This window comes from Schistocerca americana, chromosome 4 (genome assembly GCF_021461395.2).
Source record: "Schistocerca americana isolate TAMUIC-IGC-003095 chromosome 4, iqSchAmer2.1, whole genome shotgun sequence".
Taxonomy (NCBI): domain Eukaryota; kingdom Metazoa; phylum Arthropoda; class Insecta; order Orthoptera; family Acrididae; genus Schistocerca; species Schistocerca americana.
In genome coordinates, this window is record NC_060122.1 from 617,424,201 (window position 1) to 617,448,596 (window position 24,396).

The 24,396-nt window shown below is 37.1% G+C and overlaps 1 protein-coding gene across 1 annotated transcript in view; it reads right to left on the reverse strand.

Annotated features, from left to right (window-relative positions):
• The window catches only part of LOC124612419 (solute carrier family 35 member C2), an 86,957-nt gene that overhangs the window by 16,921 nt on the left and 45,640 nt on the right, over positions 1-24,396 (reverse strand). Inside the window, exons 4-6 of the mRNA XM_047140624.1 lie at positions 18,854-18,972; positions 13,289-13,422; positions 1,631-1,806 (exon numbers count right to left, since the gene is read on the reverse strand). Of these exons, the coding sequence (XP_046996580.1) occupies positions 1,631-1,806; positions 13,289-13,422; positions 18,854-18,972 (429 nt within the window). The remainder of the gene's footprint in view (positions 1-1,630; positions 1,807-13,288; positions 13,423-18,853; positions 18,973-24,396) is intronic.

The following is a 24,396-nucleotide window of genomic DNA, read 5'->3' on the forward strand; positions in this document are numbered from 1 at the left end:
TTTTCACCAAAGAAGTTACAATGTTTGTAAACAACATTGGAATAGAAGTTACACGTCTAGATTGAAGCAGAGACATACAGTAAGTAACATCTTTGACTGTGGTGGCAATGCATTGAAAAAGTAAAAAATTGAACAGTAAATAAATAAAAATGGAGTAGACAGGAAAAATCTTTAACACAAAATAGGAACAGCATGCCTTCATAACAGTTTCTATTAATAAACAAAAATAACAAAATAAAATGAAATTAGTGCTTGGCAAGGCTGCTTCAGGAGGTATAAAACATGGAGAGTGATACATAAACCAATTAAAACAAGAAACAATTATCAATGTAACTACAGAATACATAAGGAACTTAAGCAATATCAATAAGATAAACAGAAACAGAAATAAATAAATGCAGGAAAATGGAGTTTGAGGGAACATACAGTAAATGCAATCTTTGAGAGTGTGGCGCTACTGCACTTTTAAAAGGTAAAAAGGCTGAACAATATACAAATACAAAAGGATCAAACAGGAAACACTGACATTATATTCAAAACTGTGGCTATGTAACAGTTTGCATTAAATAAATGAACAAAGTAAAATAAAATAAAAAAAACAATATTTGATGAGACAACTACAAGAGGTATTAAACATGGGCAGTAATACAAGTACCGGTTAAAAGAAAGCCTTAACAATTGAAACTAGTCTATATGGAGTAAATAGACAACTTCAATAAATCAAAAGAACTTAATGAATACAGGAAAATGGGAATATGTAGGAACAGGCAGTGTGGGAAGTAATGAACAATAGAGATGATTATATGAAGTTTAGGAGAGGGGAAATGGTGAGCTGTGCCTGGTCATTTAGGACCAAACAACAATCTAAACAATGGGTTACCAAGGGAGAACCTGCGCCAAAAAAGGCGAAGACCGTTCCTTCGGCCGAAAAGGTTATGGCGACTGTCTTTTGGGATTCGCAAGGGATAATCCTCATCGACTATCTGGAAAAGGGTAAAACTATTACATGTGCATATTATTCATCATTATTGGACCATTTGAAAACCAATCTGCAAGAAAAACTCCAGCGATTGGACCTCAAAAAAGTCTTTTTCTATCACCACAATGCAACAGCACACACCTCAGCAGTTGTTGCAAAATTAATGGAAATAGTATTCCAACTCGTTTCACATTCCCCCTATTCTCCAGACTTGGCTCCCTCGGACTACTATTTGTTCCCAAATTTGAAGAAATGGCTGGCAGGACAAAGATTTTATTCAAATGAGGAGGCGATTGCAGCAACTAATATCTGTTTCGCAGACTTGGACAATTCCTGTTATTCGGAAGGGATCAACAAATTATTAGAACAGTGTTGGATGAAGCGTATAAGTCTAAAAGGAGACTACGTCGAAAAATAAAAAAGGTTTACCCCAAAAACGTAAGTAGTTTTTATTTTTGCACAGACTTTTCAAACACCCCTCATATTTCACTCTTCAAAAATTTGGTGAACTTAATTTAGTTTTACATCCAATTTGCCCAACTCTGAGGTGTAATGTAAGTACATGCTTGGTAAAAACAGTACACAGATATACAGTAAACTTTCACACAGCCATCAATGAAACAAGCAGAACAGAAAAAGGGGCCAACTTACCTTGACAATCCCAGCAATAGATAAAGTAAGACTTGATGTTTGGCAAACTACTAAAAATTCTGCAATTTCCATCAGATACCCAAGGATTGCTCCAAACAGAACAATACCTGCAGAATGAAGAATTTGGCCGGCACTATGATATCGGAATGTGTGACAGCTGCTTGCTATGCTATGACCTGCAGAAAATAAAAACACTACATAATAAGCTAATAAAGAATGTAAAATGCAAGATCACATCTGATATCACTGCACCAGCTTCATAACCAAATAAGAAGTACTGTTTATAAAATATAATGTTTTTCTAGGTTTTAGTGCGAATATTCATAGTAAAGTTTCAAACAAGCAAAAATAAATTATGAGTACAATATCAAGGCAGTTGAGTATGCATCGAATAGATATAAAAGATTTGTCACCTCAAAAGTAGTTCACACAATCATCAAAACATTTATGCTTTGGAAGCAGAACAATTAAGCTTCTCCTTGAAAAAATTCTTGAAGCACTAACAAAAGTCACAAACCCAGTCACACACATCTTTGCACATTCGAAGCTCTGTGTGTGTGTGTGTGTGTGTGTGTGTGTGTGTGTGTGTGTGTGTGTGTGTGTGGTTTATGGGGGAGGGGGGGGGGTGTTATTTGAAAGTTGTAAAATAATAGACCTGGATTGTAAAGAGGATGCAGTAGTCAGGATGATCTGTAATGCTACTAAATAGCGACATGCTTGAAACTGGCCTTGGCAAGAAGTTTTTGTCAGGTATTCAGTTGGAAAATATTTCAGCATCAGCCCTCCAGTTTTAAATTTTTCAGATTTTATGCTGTATGAAATACATTAAAATAATTTTGCAAACAGTAAGATGAACAATGCGTGCAACTGCCTATACATGTGGATTTGTTAATGGTGTAAGACTAAAGTCCATATTTACCCCAACTTTTCAGGGACATATAACTCCTGTGAATTTAAACACAAATAGTATTGATGTTCTTGTGTTCTGGCACTGTGTCATTATTTCAGTATGTAGGTATCCAACATTTCAGACTTTTTTCTGAGGCCTTCCTCCAAAAACTGAGTGCATACTACGACGCAAATTTAAGAATAGGAAGACGAGATAGATGAAGATGAGGTGGCAGATGTGAGAAGAATTGGACAGAACACTGAAAGACCTAAGTGGTAACAATGCCCCTGGAACTATCAGTTTAACAAAACATAGTTGCAAAATCCTTACACAAATGTTTACAGAATAATGGAAATGATAAAACCCAACCTTGGTGAAGGGCAGTCTGGGTTCTGGAGAAATATTGGAACATGTGACACAATTCTCACCTTTTGACTTACCTTAGAACATAGGTTACAAAAGATCCAAACCCGTATTTATAGCATTTGTAGACTTACAACAAGCTTCTGGCACTGTTGACTGGAATACATTCTTTCAAATTCTGTAGGTAGCAGGGTTAATTGTACAGAAACCAGACGGCAGTTATAAGAGTTGACGGACATGAAAGGAAAGCAGTGGTTGAGAAGAGTGTGAGGTAGGGTTGTAATCTTTCCCTGATGTTATTCAACCTGCACACTTGATCAAGCAGTAAAGGGAACCAAGGAAGGATTTGGAAAGAGAATTAAAGATCAGAGAGAAGAAATAATTGTGTCAAAGATGGCAAAAGATTTGGATGAACAGTTGAATGGTACGGATAGTGCCTCAAAAAGAGATTATAAGGTGAATATCAAGAAAAGTAAAACACAGGTAATGGAGTACATGCAAATTATATCAGGTGATGCTGAGGGAAACCAAAAGTAGTAGATGAGGTTTGTTATTTGGGCAGTAAAATAACAAAGGATGCCCAAAGTAGAGAGGATATAAAATGCAGACTGACTACAGCATGGAAAGCATTCCTGAAAAAGAGGAATTTGTTAACAGTGGATAAAAACATAAGTGTTAGGAAGTCTTTTCTAAAGGTATTTGTCAGGAAAGTAGATTTGTCTGGAATGTAGCCTATTACGGAACTGAAACATGAACGATAAGCAGTCTAGAAAAGAAGAGAATAGAAGCATTCGAAATGTGGTGGTCCAGAAGATCAGATGGGTAGATTGCATAACTAATAAAGAGGTGCTGAATAGAATTGGGGAGAAAAGAAATCTGTGGTACAGTTTTTCTAATAGAAGGGATTGTTTGACAGGAGACATTCTGAGACATCAAGAAATCGTCAACTTAGTATTAGAGCAAAGTTTGGTAGGAAAAAATTGTAGTGGGAGACACAGAGACAAATACAGTAAGCAGGTTCAAATTGGTGTGGTTTGCAGCAGTTATTTGGAGATGAAGAGGCTTGCACAGGATAGAGTAGTGTGGAGAGCTGCAACAAACTAGTCTTTCAACAGAAGAGCTAACTAAAACGTTTACCATATGTATCACAGTAAATGTTAATCATAGGCTGTTCACTCAAATTAGAGAGTGAAGAAGTAAGTGGTGGGGTGTGAGTGGCACTTTGTTTGTGTTTGAGTAAGCAAACATAAACATATGCAAGGTGCCATTTACACCCCATCTTTTAGCACTTGTATCCATGAGAACACTTTCTCCAATCATGGCAATGATATCGAACAGCCAATAATGCCCTTAAATTTGCAAACATTTGACACTGGGCCCTTGTGTGTAGCCAGTTCATGGATTTTACCTGGGCCCTGGATGTTTTCCTCTATTTGTCTTTCAGATGATCTGCCTACATACAACTGTCACATTTTTGGATGATCTGGACTGACTGGATTCACTTCACCTTCAATCTTCCATACAAGTTTCTCTGTAACATTTTCCCATTAGGGAAATCCAGTTTAAACAGCAGTAAACATATTTTCTGTTGCATACTTGAAGTACTCATTACCAGTCTTCCATACTGTTAATACACTATGTGATCAAAAGTATCTGGACAGCTGGCTGAAAATGACTTACAAGTTCATCACGCCCTCCATCAGCAATGCTGAAATTCAATATGGTGCTGGCCCACCTTTTGCCTTCATGACAGCTTCCACTCTCACAGGCATATGTTCAATCAGGTGATGGAAGGTTTCTTGGGGAATGGCAGCCCATTCTTCATGGAGTGCTGCACTGAGAAGAGGTACCAATGTCGGTTGGTGAGGCCTGGCCTAAAGCTGACGTTCCAAAACATCCCAAAGGTGTCCTATAGGATTCAGGTCAGGACTCTGTGCAGGCCACTCCATTACAGGAATGTTACTGTCATGTAACCACTCCACCACAAGCCGTGCATTATGAATAGGTGCTTGATTGTGTTGAAAGATGCAATCACCACCCGCGAATTGTTCTTCAATAGTGGGAAGCAAGAAGGTGCTTAAAACATCAATGTAGGACTGTGCTGTGATAGTGTCACGCAAAACAACAAGGGGTGCAAGCCCCCTCCATGAAAAACACGACCACACCATAACACCACCGCCTCCGAATTTTACTGTTGGCACTACACACGCTGGCAGATGACATTCACCGGGCATTCGCCGTACACACACCTTGCCACTGGATCGCCACATTGTGTACCGTGATTTGTCACTCCACACAATGTTTTCCCACTGTTCAATCATCCAATCTTTACACTAACAGCAAGCGAGGCGTCATTTGGCATTTACCGGCATGACGTCTGGCTTATGAGCAGCCACTTGACCATGAAAACCAAGTTTTCTCACCTTCCACCAAACTGTCATAGTACTTGCCATCAATCCTGATGCAGTTTGGAATTCCTGTGTGACGGTCTGGTTAGATGTGTGCCTATTACACATTATGACCCCCTTCAACTGTCGGCGGTCTCTGTGAGTCAACACACAAGGTCAGCCTGTACGCTTTTGTGCTGTACGTGTCCCTTCGCATTTCCACTTCACTATCACATCGGAAACGGTGGACCTAGGGATGTTTAGGAGTGTGGAAATCTTGCGTACAGACGTATGACGCAAGTGACACCCAATCATCTGACCACGTTAGAAGTCCTTGAGTTCTGCGGAGCTCTCTCACAATGTCTAATGGCTACTGAGGTTGCTGATATGGAGTACGTGGCAGTAGGTGGCAGCGCAATGCACCTAATATGAAAAACGTATGTTTTTGGGGGTGTCCGGGTACTTTTGATGACATAGTGTATGTTGTTTCAGGACTCACCAACGATAACTTAATAGTGAGCGTTGGACAATAGATTTGAAAGTTACAAGGTTGAATTCTCAGTCAACCCTGCAATTTTTTTTTGCCTGTTATTGGTTCTGATGATGATTTGTTAAAATGAAAAATGACGAATTTCATCCTGGCTCAGAGTCCATCTTAAACTCTGTGTTACCTTACAACTGGCTGGAGAAGATGGTTCTCAAATTCTGAAAGAAGGTATGAGTAGACATCGGATAGTGACATTGTGATGAAATCTCAAATAAACCACTGGAAGCAATTTCCGTTTCTCCTTATATCTGGGACATTTTGAATGGCTCTTCCTGACCAACACCTTCTATAACTTTCTGGTATCTTGACCATACTTTTTATTATTTCCAAAATCGCCTTACATGTTTTGACATTCCATCATTTTCACAAGCTATAAGTACAACACACAAGATATGAAAATAGGTCACATTTCATCAAGGCATCATACACTGTTATATTTTGACTAAAGTTCAGTCTTGATCACGTCATGTATGTTTTAATGATACAGGTGACCGGTTTCGGTTCTTTCTACAAAACCATCATCAGACCTGTGGATAAATTTTAAGAAATACTAGATACCAATCTTTAAATAAGATGAAAGTGTCTAATGATGTCAAACTTTAACAAGATAAAATAAAATTAATTATACCCTGGCTCCTTTATGATGGTACGTTTCTTTTGCCATGGGTATAACTAGTCTTATATTTTAAAAAACAAAAGAGTAGATGCTTGTATTATAAAATTTCGTCAAAAAGGTCGTAATAATATTTTTCACGAAAATCTAATTGTTCATTGAGCAGCTTTGATGATTTGGTTTTCAAATGAGCATATATCTCGATTTCTTCTAGGATATTCATAAGTAAGCCTTTATTTGCATAATGAAGAACTTGTAAATTCTGTTGTACTGTCCCCTCACCATGATTATTGAATGCTACATGATGACCAAATACGGACTTTGTTCGTGAGGTACCCGACGTATGTTCTTTGTACCTTACTGCAAAATTTCGACCTGTTTGGCCGATATATATTTTCTCACAGTCTCTACATTGGATCTTGTACACTCCTGATCTGGTAGATTTTCCATTATCTTTACTTACAGTATGTCTTAATTTTTGTTGTAAAGTATTGTTAGTTGTAAATGCTATTGTTATTCCAGAATTTTTGAATAAATTAGTAATTCTATCTGATATGTTTCCCATATATGTCATCTTCATATATTTTGGATTACCTATTAGTGGAGTACTTTGTGATTGTTGTACTTTATTAAAAATGATATCTACCTGTCGTGTCTCAAAAGAGTTTGTTTTTGCAATTTGTTTTAAGATGGTCATTTCCTTTTTGATTTCATTAGTTTCTAGTGGTAATTTTAGTATTCGGTGTATCACAGACTTAAAAAATGCTTTTTTATACTTGTCAGGATGACATGATGTGGCATTAATAATAACATCAGTGGTTGTAGGTTTCCTGTATATGGTGAATAAATGTTTCCCATTGTTATTAGTTATAGTGAGATCTAGGTAGTTAATAGATTTTCGATTTTCATGCTCAACTGTAAATTGTAACTTTGGATGCATAGAGTTTAATTTTATAACAAGTTTCTCAATTTCATCTTTTGAACCATTATAAAGCAATAATGTATCGTCTACATATCGCTTGTAATATATGATTTTATTTGCGATATCAGGGTTATTTTTCAGGAATTGCATCTCAATGTGGTTCACGAAAATGTCTGCAACTGTCCCAGCTAAAGAATTACCCATTGCTAAGCCATCTTTCTGACAATAGATTTTAGTATTAAAAGAGAAATAATTGTAATCTAAAGTGCATTCAAGCAGTTCTATAAATTCGATTATTTCTTCTTTAGTCATATTTTTGTATTGTATTAAGTTATCCCTAATTATATTAATCGTCTCATTAATGGATATATTTGTATATAAATTTTTAATATCTAATGAGGCGAAACTTGCACTAGTTGGAATGTCTATGTTGTGGATTTGTTGTGCTAGTTCATAACTGTTTTTGATACTGAAATTGCTGTCATATGTATAGAATGCTTTCAAAATTTTATTAAGTTTCATATTTAGTTTATATGAAGGACTTCTTTTGTAGTTGACAATAGGTCGTATAGATTTCTCTTTTTTATGCAGTTTAATCTGTGATCTTAATTTAGGTATTTGGGGATTCATATTTTTCATCATATTCTTTTCTTCAGGGGTCAAGAGGTGATTATTTTCATCGATCAATTTCTTGATCTTTAGCTGGAACTTTGGAGTGGGATCTTTAGTTACTTCAACGATCCCATTTTCATTAAAAAATGAGAGTGTTTTAAATATATAATCGTCTTCTTTCATAATAACAAGGGTATTTCCTTTATCGGCCTTTACCGCAATTGCTTTCTCTGCTAGTAGTTTATTATTGATATTTTTAAGTGTTTTATGTTCAGTTTTTTATGCAGTTTATTTTTCTCTTTTAAAATTAAATCCTTCCTTTTTAGGGCTATCTTGCATGCTTTGGGTTTATTTACTTTCGATATTTTGCTTGTTGCTATAACATCAGCAATTATGTGTTTAACATTCGTATTATTTAGTGGGGGAGTTAAGTTATATTTTAAGCCTTTGTCAAGAAGTGATATTTCGGACTTTGTGAACTGAATATCTGTAAGATTCATTGTCCTCGGATAAAATTGATGTATATTGTTGACCTTTTCTAAAAGCTCATTGAACAATTAAATTTTCGCGAAAAATATTATTACGACCTTTTTGACGAAATTTTATAATAAAAGCATCTACTCTTTTGTTTTTTAAAATATAAGACTAGTTATACCCATGGAAAAAGAATCGTACCATCATAAAGGAGCCAGGGTATAATTAATTTTATTTTATCTTATTAAAGTTTGACATCATTAGACACTTTCATCTTATTTAAAGATTGGTATCTAGTATTTCTTAAAATTTATCCACAGGTCTGATGATGGTTTTGTAGAAAGAACCGAAACCGGTCACCTGTATCATTAAAATATACATGACGTGATCAAGACTGAACTTTAGTCAAAATATAACAATTTATTGATCACTGCTTTCCAAAAATGTCTACCAAAATTGTACAATATTTGTCTAGTCAGGCAATTGGAAATTACAAAAGGTTTAGAAATATTAGAACCAAAATTATGAAACTTGGTATGTAAATCAAATTTAATAAAACTTGCCTCATGGAACATATCATACCAAAATATGCTAGAATCAATATCCAATCCAAATCTAGTAATGTAACATATGTACAACAAAAGAGTAGTATTTTATGGATTAAATCTGAAATTAGAGAAGCTTTTAAGATAAAAGATCTTTTAAGTAATGAACTCTCACCCTTGATTTTTTCTATTTTACTAAGCAGCATTGATGAGAAAATAGACTTTTTACGTAAAGCGATTACCCAAAGACATAAGAGAAAAATTGATTTACTCGTAGCTAAACAACAAAATAAGCTTTTAGAAAAGGTCAACAATATACATCAATTTTATCCAAGGACAATGAATCTTACAGACATTCAGTTCACAAAGTCCGAAATATCACTTCTTGACAAAGGCTTAAAATATAACTTAACTCCCCCACTAAATAATACGAATGTTAAACACATAATTGCTGATGTTATAGCAACAAGCAAAATATCGAAAGTAAATAAACCCAAAGCATGCAAGATAGCCCTAAAAAGGAAGGATTTAATTTTAAAAGAGAAAAATAAACTGCATAAAAAACTGAACATAAAACACTTAAAAATATCAATAATAAACTACTAGCAGAGAAAGCAATTGCGGTAAAGGCCGATAAAGGAAATACCCTTGTTATTATGAAAGAAGACGATTATATATTTAAAACACACTCATTTTTTAATGAAAATGGGATCGTTGAAGTAACTAAAGATCCCACTCCAAAGTTCCAGCTAAAGATCAAGAAATTGATCGATGAAAATAATCACCTCTTGACCCCTGAAGAAAAGAATATGATGAAAAATATGAATCCCCAAATACCTAAATTATGATCACAGATTAAACTGCATAAAAAAGAGAAATCTATACGACCTATTGTCAACTACAAAAGTAGTCCTTCATATAAACTAAATATGAAACTTAATAAAATTTTGAAAGCATTCTATACATATGACAGCAATTTCAGTATCAAAAACAGTTATGAACTAGCACAACAAATCCACAATATAGACATTCCAACTAGTGCAAGTTTCGCCTCATTAGATATTAAAAATTTATATACAAATATACCCATTAATGAGACGATTAATATAATTAGGGATAACTTAATACAATACAAAAATATGACTAAAGAAGAAATAATCGAATTTATAGAACTGCTTGAATGCACTTTAGATTACAATTATTTCTCTTTTAATACTAAAATCTATTGTCAGAAAGATGGCTTAGCAATGGGTAATTCTTTAGCTGGGACAGTTGCAGACATTTTCGTGAACCACATTGAGATGCAATTCCTGAAAAATAACCCTGATATTGCAAATAAAATCATATATTACAAGCGATATGTAGACGATACATTATTGCTTTATAATGGTTCAAAAGATGAAATTGAGAAACTTGCTATAAAATTAAACTCTATGCATCCAAAGTTACAATTTACAGTTGAGCATGAAAATCGAAAATCTATTAACTACCTAGATCTCACTATAACTAATAACAATGGGAAACATTTATTCACCATATACAGGAAACCTACAACCACTGATGTTATTATTAATGCCACATCATGTCATCCTGACAAGTATAAAAAAGCATTTTTTAAGTCTATGATACACCGAATACTAAAATTACCACTAGAAACTAATGAGATCAAAAAGGAAATGACCATCTTAAAACAAATTGCAAAAACAAACTCTTTTGACACACGACAGGTAGATATCATTTTTAATAAAGTACAACAATCACAAAGTACTCCACTAATAGGTAATCCAAAATATATGAAGATGACATATATGGGAAACATATCAGATAGAATTACTAATTTATTCAAAAATTCTGGAATAACAATAGCATTTAACAACTAACAATACTTTACAACAAAAATTAAGACATACTGTAAGTAAAGATAACGGAAAATCTACCAGATCAGGAGTGTACAAGATCCAATGTAGAGACTGTGAGAAAATATATATCGGCCAAACAGGTCGAAATTTTGCAGTAAGGTACAAAGAACATACGTCGGGTACCTCACGAACAAAGTCCGTATTTGGTCATCATGTAGCATTCAATAATCAGGCGGAGGGGACAGTACAACAGAATTTACAAGTTCTTCATTATGCAAATAAAGGCTTAGTTATGAATATCCTAGAAGAAATCGAGATATATGCTCATTTGAAAACCAAATCATCAATGCTGCTCAATGAACAATTAGATTTTCGTGAAAAATATTATTACGACCTTTTTGACGAAATTTTATAATACAAGCATCTACTCTTTTGTTTTTTAAAATATAAGACTAGTTATACCCATGGCAAAAGAAACGTACCATCATAAAGGAGCCAGGGTATAATTAATTTTATTTTATCTTGTTAAAGTTTGACATCATTAGACACTTTCATCTTATTTAAAGATTGGTATCTAGTATTTCTTAAAATTTATCCACAGGTCTGATGATGGTTTTGTAGAAAGAACCGAAACCGGTCACCTGTATCATTAAAACATACATGACGTGATCAAGACTGAACTTTAGTCAAAATATAACAATTTATTGATCACTGCTTTCCAAAAATGTCTACCAAAATTGTACATCATACACTGAGCAGAATATGGTTTTGTAGCTAAATGAACTAGTTCTCTCCTATACATGTCCCTTAGTCTACATGCAACTGTTATTTCAATTCTAACCCTTGTTACTTTGTAGACTATTTAATCCTGGCTGCTATCGTGGATGTTGCATATTTTGGTAGAATTCTCTGGAATAAATGTGTTTTGTTGAAGTATATTTTCGTCCTGTACTTCAGCTAAAAGAGCATATTCCACTCACTATATTGTGTCTCTAACCAATGGCAAACTGTAACATACTTCCATATCTTTTGAAATCATTTTTGTATTGTATGAGGGTTGCCCAGAAAGTAATGCACAGAATTTTTTTTCTTAGCCAAAAACAATGCTACAAATACGAAACATTACTTATGTATTATTTGAAGTCTCCTGAGACAGCCAAGTATCCGTCACTTCCGACTAATAGTGTAGCTGCAGGACAGCTCCAAAAAGGTGTGTGTAAGGGTTGTATGTTACAAGCAACGTGCCATCATTGAATTTCTCACTGCAGAGAAAGAAAGTGGGGGAATATTCACAAATGCTTGTGCAAAGTCTAGGGACATCTGCTGTCGACAGAAGTACAGTTAGTCACTGGGCATGGAGGGTGAGATCATCAGAAGGCGGTTCGGTGGATCTCCACAATTTGCAGTCGTCAGGGACACCACCTACAGTGGACACACCTGAGCTAGCCCCTTCGGACTTCCACTTGTTTGGGCTATGAAAGGATGCCATTCGTGGAAGACATTTTAAGGACGATGAGGATGTGATTCACACAGTGAAGCACTGGCTCCACAAGCCAGGATTTGTACTGACAGGGCATACATACCCTTGTTACGCGCTGGAGGAAGGCCATAGAACAGGATGGAGATTACGTGGAAAAATAGGGTGTGTAGATAGAACACCATTCTTTCGTGAGTGTAATTATCATTACGTTCAAGAAGGAATTGTTGAAGAAAAAATATGTGGTTGATTACTTTCTGGGCAACTCTCATATTTTATAGTCTTTGAAAATGGCTGAATGTCAAAACGCAAAGGAAATTTTGGAAATTATAAAAAGTGTGGCCAAGACATTTGAAAGTTATTAAAGTGCATCCAAATGGCTGCTTTGCCTCATAGAGTTTCATGCAAATTGCAGCAACAACCTTTTGATAAGCATCCCATTTTAACAAGTTTAAACCAGTGTCTTAGAATGGGACACAAATGTGGACAGCTGCCTTTGTGGACTACATGACCTCATCTCACTTGCTGAAAGCTTTCAGTAAAGGTCATTTCAGCCCATGCAGAAAGAAAATGGCATCACCTTGACAAGGCATGAACTTGTGTGTCAAGTTGCTATTACAGTATCTATGGGTTTCCAGATGGCTGTCCTCCCCCCTCCCTCTACTTCTTCCTGGCTCTATAGAAAAGACAGTAAGAATATGAAAGAATGACATTTTGGGACAGGTGAAGTAAAGTTTTTACATGTAATTGGAATGACTGAAGCCCACAAAAACAAATATATCTGAGAACATCATTACAAATTGGGTAGAGAGTTATTCTCAAAAGTGACTGTAATGAAGGAAAAAGACTTAATTTTATACGACTTTTTGCTGATACATTTTTATAGCAGCTACCTTTACGTTCACAAGAAAACTCATAAAATTAACAAGTAGTATCATAATGGTAGTTTTTTTATGCATTTGTGAATTACCTTCAAAAGCCACTGCAAATGGTAGAACAGACACAATCATCCAAGGCTGTACATGGTATACCATGTCCACTGGATTTGACAGACCTAATTCTGATTTCTGCATGATAAGCTGAGCTAATGTCCAGCGAAGGCCACTGAAAGATTAAATAATACACTTTGAAGTAACTTATCTTTATTGACAGTTATGCAATACAAATGAGGCATTCCTGAGTTACTGTTTAGCATGTGATTTCAGTCTTGAAATAATCATTCCAAATTTCTTTGCCTCTTACTGCACAGAAGGAGTAAACACAAAAAACAAATAAGTACTTGCAGGCAAGAAAACATTTGTGGTTGCCAACGACACACACTGAAGCAGGTCTGGCTGAGACAATCAAAAATACTAAAATCATACATATTTCATTTTTGAAAAGGTAGATCATGACTCAGCACATAGCGGAAACATCGAGTTGCAGACAGGCACAATGAAAAAGAATGTTAGAACTATTTCAGTTTTTGGGCAAAGTCATACTTCAGTAGTAGGAAACTCATACAAATATGCACAAGTGTGTGCCAGTTTGGTAGTGCAGTCAGGTCTTAGCAACCAGAGACAGTGGTCATTTCGGTGTGTGAGTTGTTCTTATGGGAGTTTTCTATTTCTGAAGAAGGACTTTGTCTGAAAGGTGAACTATTTATAGCATTGTTTTTCACTGTGTCTGTCTGCAACACACGGACTTCTCTATGTGGTGAGTGGTAACCTATTCTTTCCATAATGTTGTTATTCCAACAGGGACTTTCCATTGTTTGATATTATATTTTTGGTTTGATTTCTGTTTCTTGTCCAAGCGTTTTATATCCTCACAGAACTTTACTGTGCATGATTTATACGAGGGCTATCCACATGGTACATTACGTTTTGGAATTAAAAATAAATAAAGAATTGGAATTTTTTTTTATTATATACAGATGGAAGCCACACTTAAATACTACTTTTCTACATAGTTGTCATTTAAATTAAGGCACTTATCATAGCGATGGACGAGCTTGGAAATTCCTTCGTCGTAAAATTCGGCCGCTTGCGCCTTCAACCACTTAATGACTGTCTTTTGGGACAGAAAAGGTGTGATTTTCGTGGATTTCCTGGAAAGAGGCACTACAATAAACTCTCAAAGGTATTGCCAAACTCTGCACAACCTCAGAAGAGCAATACAAAACAAGCACAGGGGAAAGTTGGGCTCAAAGATCTTGCTGATTCACGACAACGCCCGGGCCCACACGGCAAATGCACTCGTGAAGTTCTCGAATCTTTCAAGTGGGAGTTGTTTCCTCATCCGCATACAGTCCCGACCTGGCACCGAGCGACTTCCACTTATTCCCAGCAATGAAGAAGTGGTTGGCTATGCAGCGTTTTGATGACGATGCACAGCTTCAAGAAGAGGTAACCACGAGGTTGAAGGCGCAGGCGGCCGAATTTTACGACGAAGGAATTTCCAAGCTCGTCCATCGCTACGATAAGTGCCTTAATTTAAATGGCAACTATGTAGAAAAGTAGTATTGAAGTGTGGCTTTCATCTGTATATAATAAAAAAAATTTCCAATTCTTTATTTATTTTTAATTCCAAAACGTAATGTACTTTGTGGATATCCCTCGTACTTTACACTAGAATGTCATACAGTTTTGTTCATTTTTTTACACTTTTCCTGTCTACTTCTGTTTCTTTCTCTCTTTAAAGAGCCTTTGAAGGAGCCTACATTCTAGAGACTGTACACTATTTCATTTTATTACTAGCTATGCACTACTTTCTACAACTGATTCATAAGGGCTATTTCAATGTGCTTTTAGATCTCATTTATTAGACTGATTTTTTTTTTTTAATTTTATGTTTTCGCTTTAGAATTGCAGAAAAAGCTACATTAAATACAAGAATGTATCACTACATTAGTGTATAAATAAAATAATTTATGTTACAAATGTAACATAAATTTAACATTGATAATACACATAGAAAGTGCCAAATTTGATGAAAGGCAAAATGTGCAGCAAATCGATGATCAGAACCATTAAAAATGTCTTGTTTTAATAAATTACATCCACACACTTAATTACTTTGTGCAAATTGACACATCATAATTAATGTAACTAAAAAAACTGTCATTAAAAGCACTGAATGAAGAACCAAAAATTCATTATGAAAGTAAGTATTTAGTTGACTAAATGTGAAGCCAACGCCACCCTTCTTATAGCAAAAATTGTGATGTACCTAAAATAAAAGTGGCGAGAACCATTGCCTCTCAAAAAGTGGAAAAACTTACAGTCTAGAACCTGCTGGCAGAAAGTGCAGAGCTGTCAAATATTTATAGATAAAAAATTCTACATGAGGCACAGTATGAGTTTAGAAAGTGCAGATTTCCCAGCACAGCAACAGTGAGGTTTGTAGCTCCAGTAACAACAACACTAGCAGACTAGGATTTGTTGTTGACATTACGAAGGCATTTCAGTGTGATTGTCACAACAAATTAATAGAAAGAATTTTGTTGCTAATGTGTAACAGGTAAAATGGCTGAAATTATAAAAGCATTTGAGACAGATGAGACACAGTAGAAGTTTATGCAGGTAAAACACATGACAAGCTAATAGCACGTTCAAATAATGTATGGCCTAAGTTATTCCATTATCATTCCCAGAGTTTCATAATGAAAAATCATTATCTAGTCTGTCCTAAACTTGCATTAAAGTCTCCCATTATCACCGTGTAGTGGGATTTGCTGTAATTTATCTAGTTCTGTAACTCTCCACATATGTCTTCCAGCTAATGATCAGAATTCAGCTTGTTTACTTTCAAAACCAGGATTGCTATTCTACCTAAAGTTCTTGTTTACAATGAAATTTACATCTGACTACAACACCCCCCCCCCCTCACTCACACACACACACACACACACACGAAAGGAATAATAATTGTGTTCCTCTCTAATAAAAATATATGTCTTGATTTTAATTTTTAATTTTAGTTCATCTTGTTTTTCTCAATGCACATGTAATAACATTACTATATTCAATTTGATCTTACTTGTTTTCTTTCTCAAATTTACTGACCTATCTTCAGATCCCGATGTTCACCAAATAACTAGTTGGTTTCCAGAGCCCATACTATACTGTATTTAATTAAACTTTGAGACATTAGGTGCAAGTGCAGAGAGAGATTGGTATGCCCTGTGGCATGAAGCTATTGCCTGAGTTTCCTCAGTACACTACTGCCAACATTCTCTCTGCTGGCTCATACACCAATCTCTTATGAACTCATACATCATTAGGGCATCCAGCCAACATTCCAACCTGTGATACACCAGCCTTTCATGGCCTGAAGTTCCATGATCACCTGCACTGTGCTAAGCCCTGACAGAGCAGTGCTCCTAGCAACCTCAGCCCAGACATGAGTGCTTCTGAATGTGAACAGTTCTTATGCTGCATTTTTATGTACATTACATCCTTGTCCCTTTGATGTGGAAGTAAATAGTGCCCTCACAGCTTCAATCTCCTGCAAAAGGCAAGGTTCGGAGTTCAGGCATGGCCTGGTACATAGTGGCAATAAGGTCATTAGAGAGGAACACAAGCTCAGAGAAGGGGATAGGAAAGAAAGTGGGTGTGCCTTTTCACAGCAAACATCTCAGAATTTGCATTAAATGCTTTTGGAAACTCATGAAAAATTTAAATCGAGATGACTGTGTGAGGAATTAGCTCCATTCTGTGTTAACCACTACGCCACCTTTCTCAGTTCAAAATCAACATAATAACTGCCGTAATGGTGCAAAAATGCAATTAATAGGTACTTACAATAATAATAATAATAATAACAACAACAACAGTAGTAGAAGTAGAAGTAGTAGTAGTAGTAGTAGTAGTAGTAGTAGAAATTGATAAGTGTTGGTAAAGAAAAGGATCTCCAAATTGAAATTACAATCACATAAAAATTAAAGAACTTCCACTTACCAGAGAGTAATAGATACAGACAACAACAGAAGACAACACAAACACAACCATCTGAAACCACATGTCCTTGTCGTCTAGCAAAAGAGAGGAAAAGTTTGGAGGAACTGCGGCCATTTAGGAATTAAGTGGGAGAGCTATCTCATCTACAATTCAGGTGCAGGGGGACACAGTATAATAGAATGAAAAGGAGATCTACAATCATTGTTTCTGCAAAGAAATGAGAACAATTAAAATCATTTTAGAACCTCATCAAAATTGGGGAGCATATCAATGGTACTTGCACACATGGTAACTTGGATACATCTTCCTCCAAAGTTGAAAGTGGTAAATTTTCTGCTTTTCTTGAACTTCATGGATTATCTCCATACCTGCTATTAACTCTTTTGTGGCCATCTTTGATATTAATAATGTGCTATAAAATTATGAGACTGAATTTTTGGCCAATATGTACCTCCAGGAGGTGAAATTTTTAGTCCTGCTGAAAACTTTAGTAGTTTTCATAGCCGAGAGAGAGAGAGAGAGAGAAAGAGAGAGAGAGAGAGAATGTTCTACAGCATCGCAGGAGAGCCTCTGTGAAGTTTGGAAGGTAGGAGACGAGGTACTGGCAGAAGTAAAGCTGTGAGGGCAGGGTGTGAGTCGTGCTTGGGTAGCTCAGATGAGCACTTGCCCCCGAGAGGCAGAGGTCCCCAGTTAGAGTCTCGGTCTGGCACACAGTTTTAACCTGCCAGAAAGTTTCATTTCAGTGCACACTCCACTGCAGAGTGAAAATTTCATTACTAAAGAGGATGTCACTCAGGTCACAGGATGAGAGGGACCCACTTGTTGTCTGAGTGGCCCGCTCCTCCTCTTTCGCCTTAGCCAGCACGTCTTCCTTTCCCCCTGCGGAAGGAACTAATAGGAACAAAAGTTAGAATAGTTCCTTTTATTTTTATATGTGTATACTAGTATTATTCCAGGTAGGAATATCAACATTGTAGGAAAAGATATATTACTACTTACCGTAAAGATAACATGCTATGTTGTAAATAGGCACTATTAAAAGACACTTCCACGCAAGCTTTTGGAAACAGCTTTCATCAGAAAAAGGGAAACACACACATGGCATTCTAGACTATGGTGCCGGAGTTGGTGGTCATGTGTGTGTGAGGTGTGCTTGCTTGTGTGAATGAAGGCTTTGGCTGAAAGTTTATGTGTAAGTGTCTTTTAATTGTGCCTGTCTGAAACTTACCATGTTATCTTTACTGTAAGTAGCAATCTATCTTTTCTTACATTATTGGTAGTGCTAAAATTTTTGCCTCCTGAAGTAATGGCCAACAACTATGTCTCATAATTTTGTTTTTCTCAAGTGAAATTTTCTATACAATCACTGATGTGCTACTTGTTTTATGAAAATATTACCAACAAACTGTTATATTTATGTTGAGAGCAGGGTCTCCAGTTGAAATTAATTTCGATTACCATTTTCTATGTATATATTTTTTTAAAAAGACGTTTTTAACAGGTGACAAAAGAATAGCACCAAGACTGTTGCAAAAATGCATCCAAAGCTACTGTAAGAATCATTTATAAGATAGAAAAATCTGTTTTTTACGAACCTCATGAATGAAGCAAGCAAAGTGATCATGAAACCTTCCAAGCTGAACTGAGTGGCTTTATATGTAAAAAGAAATAAACCACTTGATATCATCAAAACTATTGCAACCAAAGACCAAGACTGAAACATAAAGAACAATGTTTGCATTAGAGGAGTGAGAAGCACACACGCGTTCTTAAGAGTCATCATTTTATAGTGAATATACTTTTTTACGTTCCTTTTTCTTGCCATTAATAATAGAAAAGCCTCATCATTTAGGAAAAGAAAAAAAAATAAACTACAAAATTCTGATACACAGTAATTAAGAAGTATCAAAATTCAGATCATCACAGCCAGATTTTTAATTATGATTTCTTTACTGGAAAATTACTCATAACATCTGTATACTGTCATTAAATTGGATCATTTTAGCCAATGTAGATATCAAAACACAACTCTATCTTCAGGGCTGCAAATGACTTCTGAGGGGCCTTCATTGTAATGTCAACATGATGAAAATGCATGAATGTAACCCCTTGCTTGCAAATGACATTTGAGGTGACATTGAGGTGACACACACACACACACACACACACACAAATTCATTCACCCAAGCAAGTATAGTCAGTCTGTAAACTCAAGGGCAAGCAGTGCTTTTGGTGGGGAAAGTGGCCTTTCCTGGAAAAACCCTGTCACTGGCCTACAGGGGCACCCAAAATCAGTTGCCCATTACCTGTTTTCTGGTGTAGATCAGCATGCAATGATATGCGTCGATTCTGTTAGTGTGATCTTATTTGCCAGCATCAGTCAGTTAACTTTGTGTACATACTGATATATTTCGATATCCGGAAGCTATGGATAATCGTCCTGCTTTGCAACAAAATGTGCAGAATACGAAGAAGAGGAGCTGTGTGTGGAGTAACGAGCGTTCGATCGCCTCTAATGTTATTACAGTGTGTGTTAAAGATGTGCCACAAAAAGAATTGTTGACTAATATTACCTGCCCAATTAAAGGGCTGCAATTTATGCAGATATCAGCCTCACCACTATAATACAAAGCATAAGAAAGGAACACGAAAATAAATCACAAAGGAAAACTAGTAATTTTGGGACAAAACCCATCTTTATAGGCAGTTTCACAAAATTGGTCATTCGACAAATGATGGAGGACTTTAACATAAATCAAAAAATAGTGCCAACATTACGAAAATTGCTTACTGCCATAAAACAAAAAATCCATTTTTTTTCAGCAGAAGGATGTTTTACACAACACTGCTTGAAATGGAATTTACCTGGAAAAAATCTGTAAGTAAACAAAAGATTCTGGTAGAGAGAAAGGATATAATTGACGGGCGATATAAGTGCTGATCCAAGTGAGAAAATTAAGGGGGCGAGGCAGAAATTTCTTTTATATCAATGAAACTTAGGCGGACAACAACATTACTTACAGCAAATGTTAGCAGGGTCCTGACATTGATGGCTTTATGGACACTGTTAGCAGATGCAATAGGATTATTGTGGTCAATACTGGATCGACAGATGGGCTTTTATCCAACGCACTGTTAATTTACACTCCTGGAAATGGAAAAAAGAACACATTGACACCGGTGTGTCAGACCCACCATATTTGCTCCGGACACTGCGAGAGGGCTGTACAAGCAATGATCACACGCACGGCACAGCGGACACACCAGGAACCGCGGTGTTGGCCGTCGAATGGCGCTAGCTGCGCAGCATTTGTGCACCGCCGCCGTCAGTGTCAGCCAGTTTGCCGTGGATTACGGAGCTCCATCGCAGTCTTTAACACTGGTAGCATGCCGCGACAGCGTGGACGTGAACCGTATGTGCAGTTGACGGACTTTGAGCGAGGGCGTATAGTGGGCATGCGGGAGGCCGGGTGGACGTACCGCCAAATTGCTCAACACGTGGGGCGTGAGGTCTCCACAGTACATCGATGTTGTCGCCAGTGGTCGGCGGAAGGTGCACGTGCCCGTCGACCTGGGACCGGACCGCAGCGACGCACGGATGCACGCCAAGACCGTAGGATCCTACGCAGTGCCGTAGGGGGCCGCACCGCCACTTCCCAGCAAATTAGGGACACTGTTGCTCCTGGGGTATCGGCGAGGCTCATTCGCAACCGTCTCCATGAAGCTGGGCTACGGTCCCGCACACCGTTAGGCCGTCTTCCGCTCACGCCCCAACATCGTGCAGCCCGCCTCCAGTGGTGTCGCGACAGGCGTGAATGGAGGGACGAATGGAGACGTGTCGTCTTCAGCGATGAGAGTCGCTTCTGCCTTGGTGCCAATGATGGTCGTATGCGTGTTTGGCGCCGTGCAGGTGAGCGCCACAATCAGGACTGCATACGACCGAGGCACACAGGGCCAACACCCGGCATCATGGTGTGGGGAGCGATCTCCTACACTGGCCGTACACCACTGGTGATCGTCGAGGGGACACTGAATAGTGCACGGTACATCCAAACCGTCATCGAACCCATCGTTCTACCATTCCTAGACCGGCAAGGGAACTTGCTGTTCCAACAGGACAATGCACGTCCGCATGTATCCCGTGCCACCCAACGTGCTCTAGAAGGTGTAAGTCAACTACCCTGGCCAGCAAGATCTCCGGATCTGTCCCCCATTGAGCATGTTTGGGACTGGATGAAGCGTCGTCTCACGCGGTCTGCACGTCCAGCACGAACGCTGGTCCAACTGAGGCGCCAGGTGGAAATGGCATGGCAAGCCGTTCCACAGGACTACATCCAGCATCTCTACGATCGTCTCCATGGGAGAATAGCAGCCTGCATTGCTGCGAAAGGTTGATATACACTGTACTAGTGCCGACATTGTGCATGCTCTGTTGCCTGTGTCTATGTGCCTGTGGTTCTGTCAGTGTGATCATGTGATATATCTGACCCCAGGAATGTGTCAATAAAGTTTCCCCTTCCTGGGACAATGAATTCACGGTGTTCTTATTTCAATTTCCAGGAGTGTATAAAGCGGGATATGCAACAAGGGTCTACCATGGGCAAATAAACTACAAAAATTTTTCAAATTCAGTATTGACTAATTCCACATCAGCCACCTGACTGTGTTACTGTTATGGACAACATTTGACATCACAAGAACAAGCATAACAAAGCTGCAAATAGGTTCTCGAATAAAAGGGAAATGATTGATTGGTTATTAAAAAGTAAGGTGGAAGCTGATTTGTCAGTGAGAAAACCAAATTATTTGATTTACTGAAACAACATAAGCCGGAAGACAAAGTATTTGAAACTAATAAAATACCTGAAGCTCATGGACACACCATGTAACTGTGACTTAAATCCAATTGAATTGGCATGGGAAAAACTTAAATATTTCATCAGAGGAAGAAATATTCTTGAAGATATTTGTATGACGAAGTTATTGCAGTTGGTGAAAGAAGGTATGTAGCAATTTTCTGAGTTTTCGTTTCTGATTGCAAACTAAATTTTACAGTAACCAAAAAAATGCATATAGAAACACTAGTCCCAATTGTTACAGGTTTTGAAACTATAAGTCATAATGACTGGAGTGCATACTGCCTCTACATAGAGAAACTTGAAAGAAAGTACTGGAATAAGGATGGGATTACTGATGACATAGGCCTACTAGACGCCCTAGTTATTAATTTAAATAGTGACAATGTTGACAATAATGACAGTGACACTGTTGATGATGACCTCTACAATATGATGTATGTAAACAGGCAATGAATAATTTCTTAAAAAAATACCGTATGTATGCTTTCAAACCATGACCATGAATCATTTCTTAAAAAATGTGATATGTATGCTTTCAAACCTTTGTCCATACACTACAAATTTTCTCTTGGTAGGAATGTACTACATGGTAGTAAAAGTGATAAACAGTTTTCGAAGATAAATGCAGTCAAATATGGTCCAAAGCAATAAATATCTTTATCACTAGTTGTACAAAAACAGCAATAATTTAAGAACTTCATGCAAAAATTAATTAACTTTTTGCTAATAGAATGTGCTTATGGGACAGTAGCATTTGAATATATTCTATCACTAAATCTCTATCTTGGTTACTATTTAAAACATTCCCAATTACAGACTACACATTTATGCCAGTGTTTTTCCAATTCACGAAACACTTATGGAACTGTTTCCCTGGGATAGTTTAATGCTATCTTAAGGACACATTTTTAATCTCATCTATGTTTGTAAAGCCACTGCCCTTTAAGGTCTGTTTTGCAATGTTTCCACCACTTGTAACCTGTTGTTTTACTCATAGCAGACTCACCACAAGCAATGTTTAATGTTTCTAAGAATTTGATGCACTTTATTCTGTTCTTATAAGAAAATTTAATACAGATTCTCTAATCTATACAGGGTGTTACAAAAAGGTACGGCCAAACTTTCAGGAAACATTCCTCACACACAAAGAAAGAAAATATGTTATGTGGACATGTGTCCGGAAACGCTTACTTTCCATGTTAGAGCTCATTTTATTACTTCTCTTCAAATCACATTAATCATGGAATGGAAACACACAACAACAGAACATACCAGCGTGACTTCTAACACTTTGTTACAGGAAATGTTCAAAATGTCCTCCGTTAGCGAGGCTACATGCAACCACCCTCCATCGCATGGAATCCCTGATGCGCTGCTGCAGCCCTGGAGAATGGCGTATTGTAACACAGTCGTCCACAATACGAGCACGAAGAGTCTCTACATTTGGTACCGGGGTTGCGTAGACAAGAGCTTTCAAATGCCCCCATAAATGAAAGTCAAGAGGGTTGAGGTCAGGAGAGTGTGGAGGCCATGGAATTGGTCCGCCTCTACCAATCCATTGGTCACCAATCTGTTGTTGAGAAGCGTACAAACACTTCAACTGAAATGTGCAAGAGCTCCATCGTGCATGAACCACATGTTGTGTCGTACTTGTAAAGGCACATGTTCTAGCAGCACAGGTAGAGTATCCCATATGAAATCATGATAACGTGCTCCATTGAGCGTAGGTGGGCCCAATCAAGACATCACCAACAATGCCTGCCCAAACATTCACAGAAAATCTGTGTTGATGATGTGATTACACAATTGCGTGCGGATTCTAGTCAGCCCACACATGTTGATTGTGAAAATTTACAATTTGATCACATTGGAATGACGAAACTAAAATGAGCTGTAACATGGAAATTAAGCGTTTCCGGACACATGTCCATATAACATATTTTCTTTATTTGTGTGAGAGGAATGTTTCCTGAAAGTTTGGCTGTACCTTTTTGTAACACCCTGTATACAAAAAAAATAATCATTGATATTACCAAAACACATGTAACAATTTTGACAGCCGACAATAGACTAAATACCCAATATGCTTCACATTGTACAGGTACTTTTCAGACATGTTTACGAAGAGAGTGACAAACAAAGTAGTGCGAACTGGACTAATACAACAAGCGAAATTATTAATTTCTCGTTACTTTTTAAAAACTCTTCGTGTTGCAAGAATTCTTCTGTTTCAACACAGCCCTTCAAAGAAAACTCCTAACTTTAAGTAGTAATAAAAA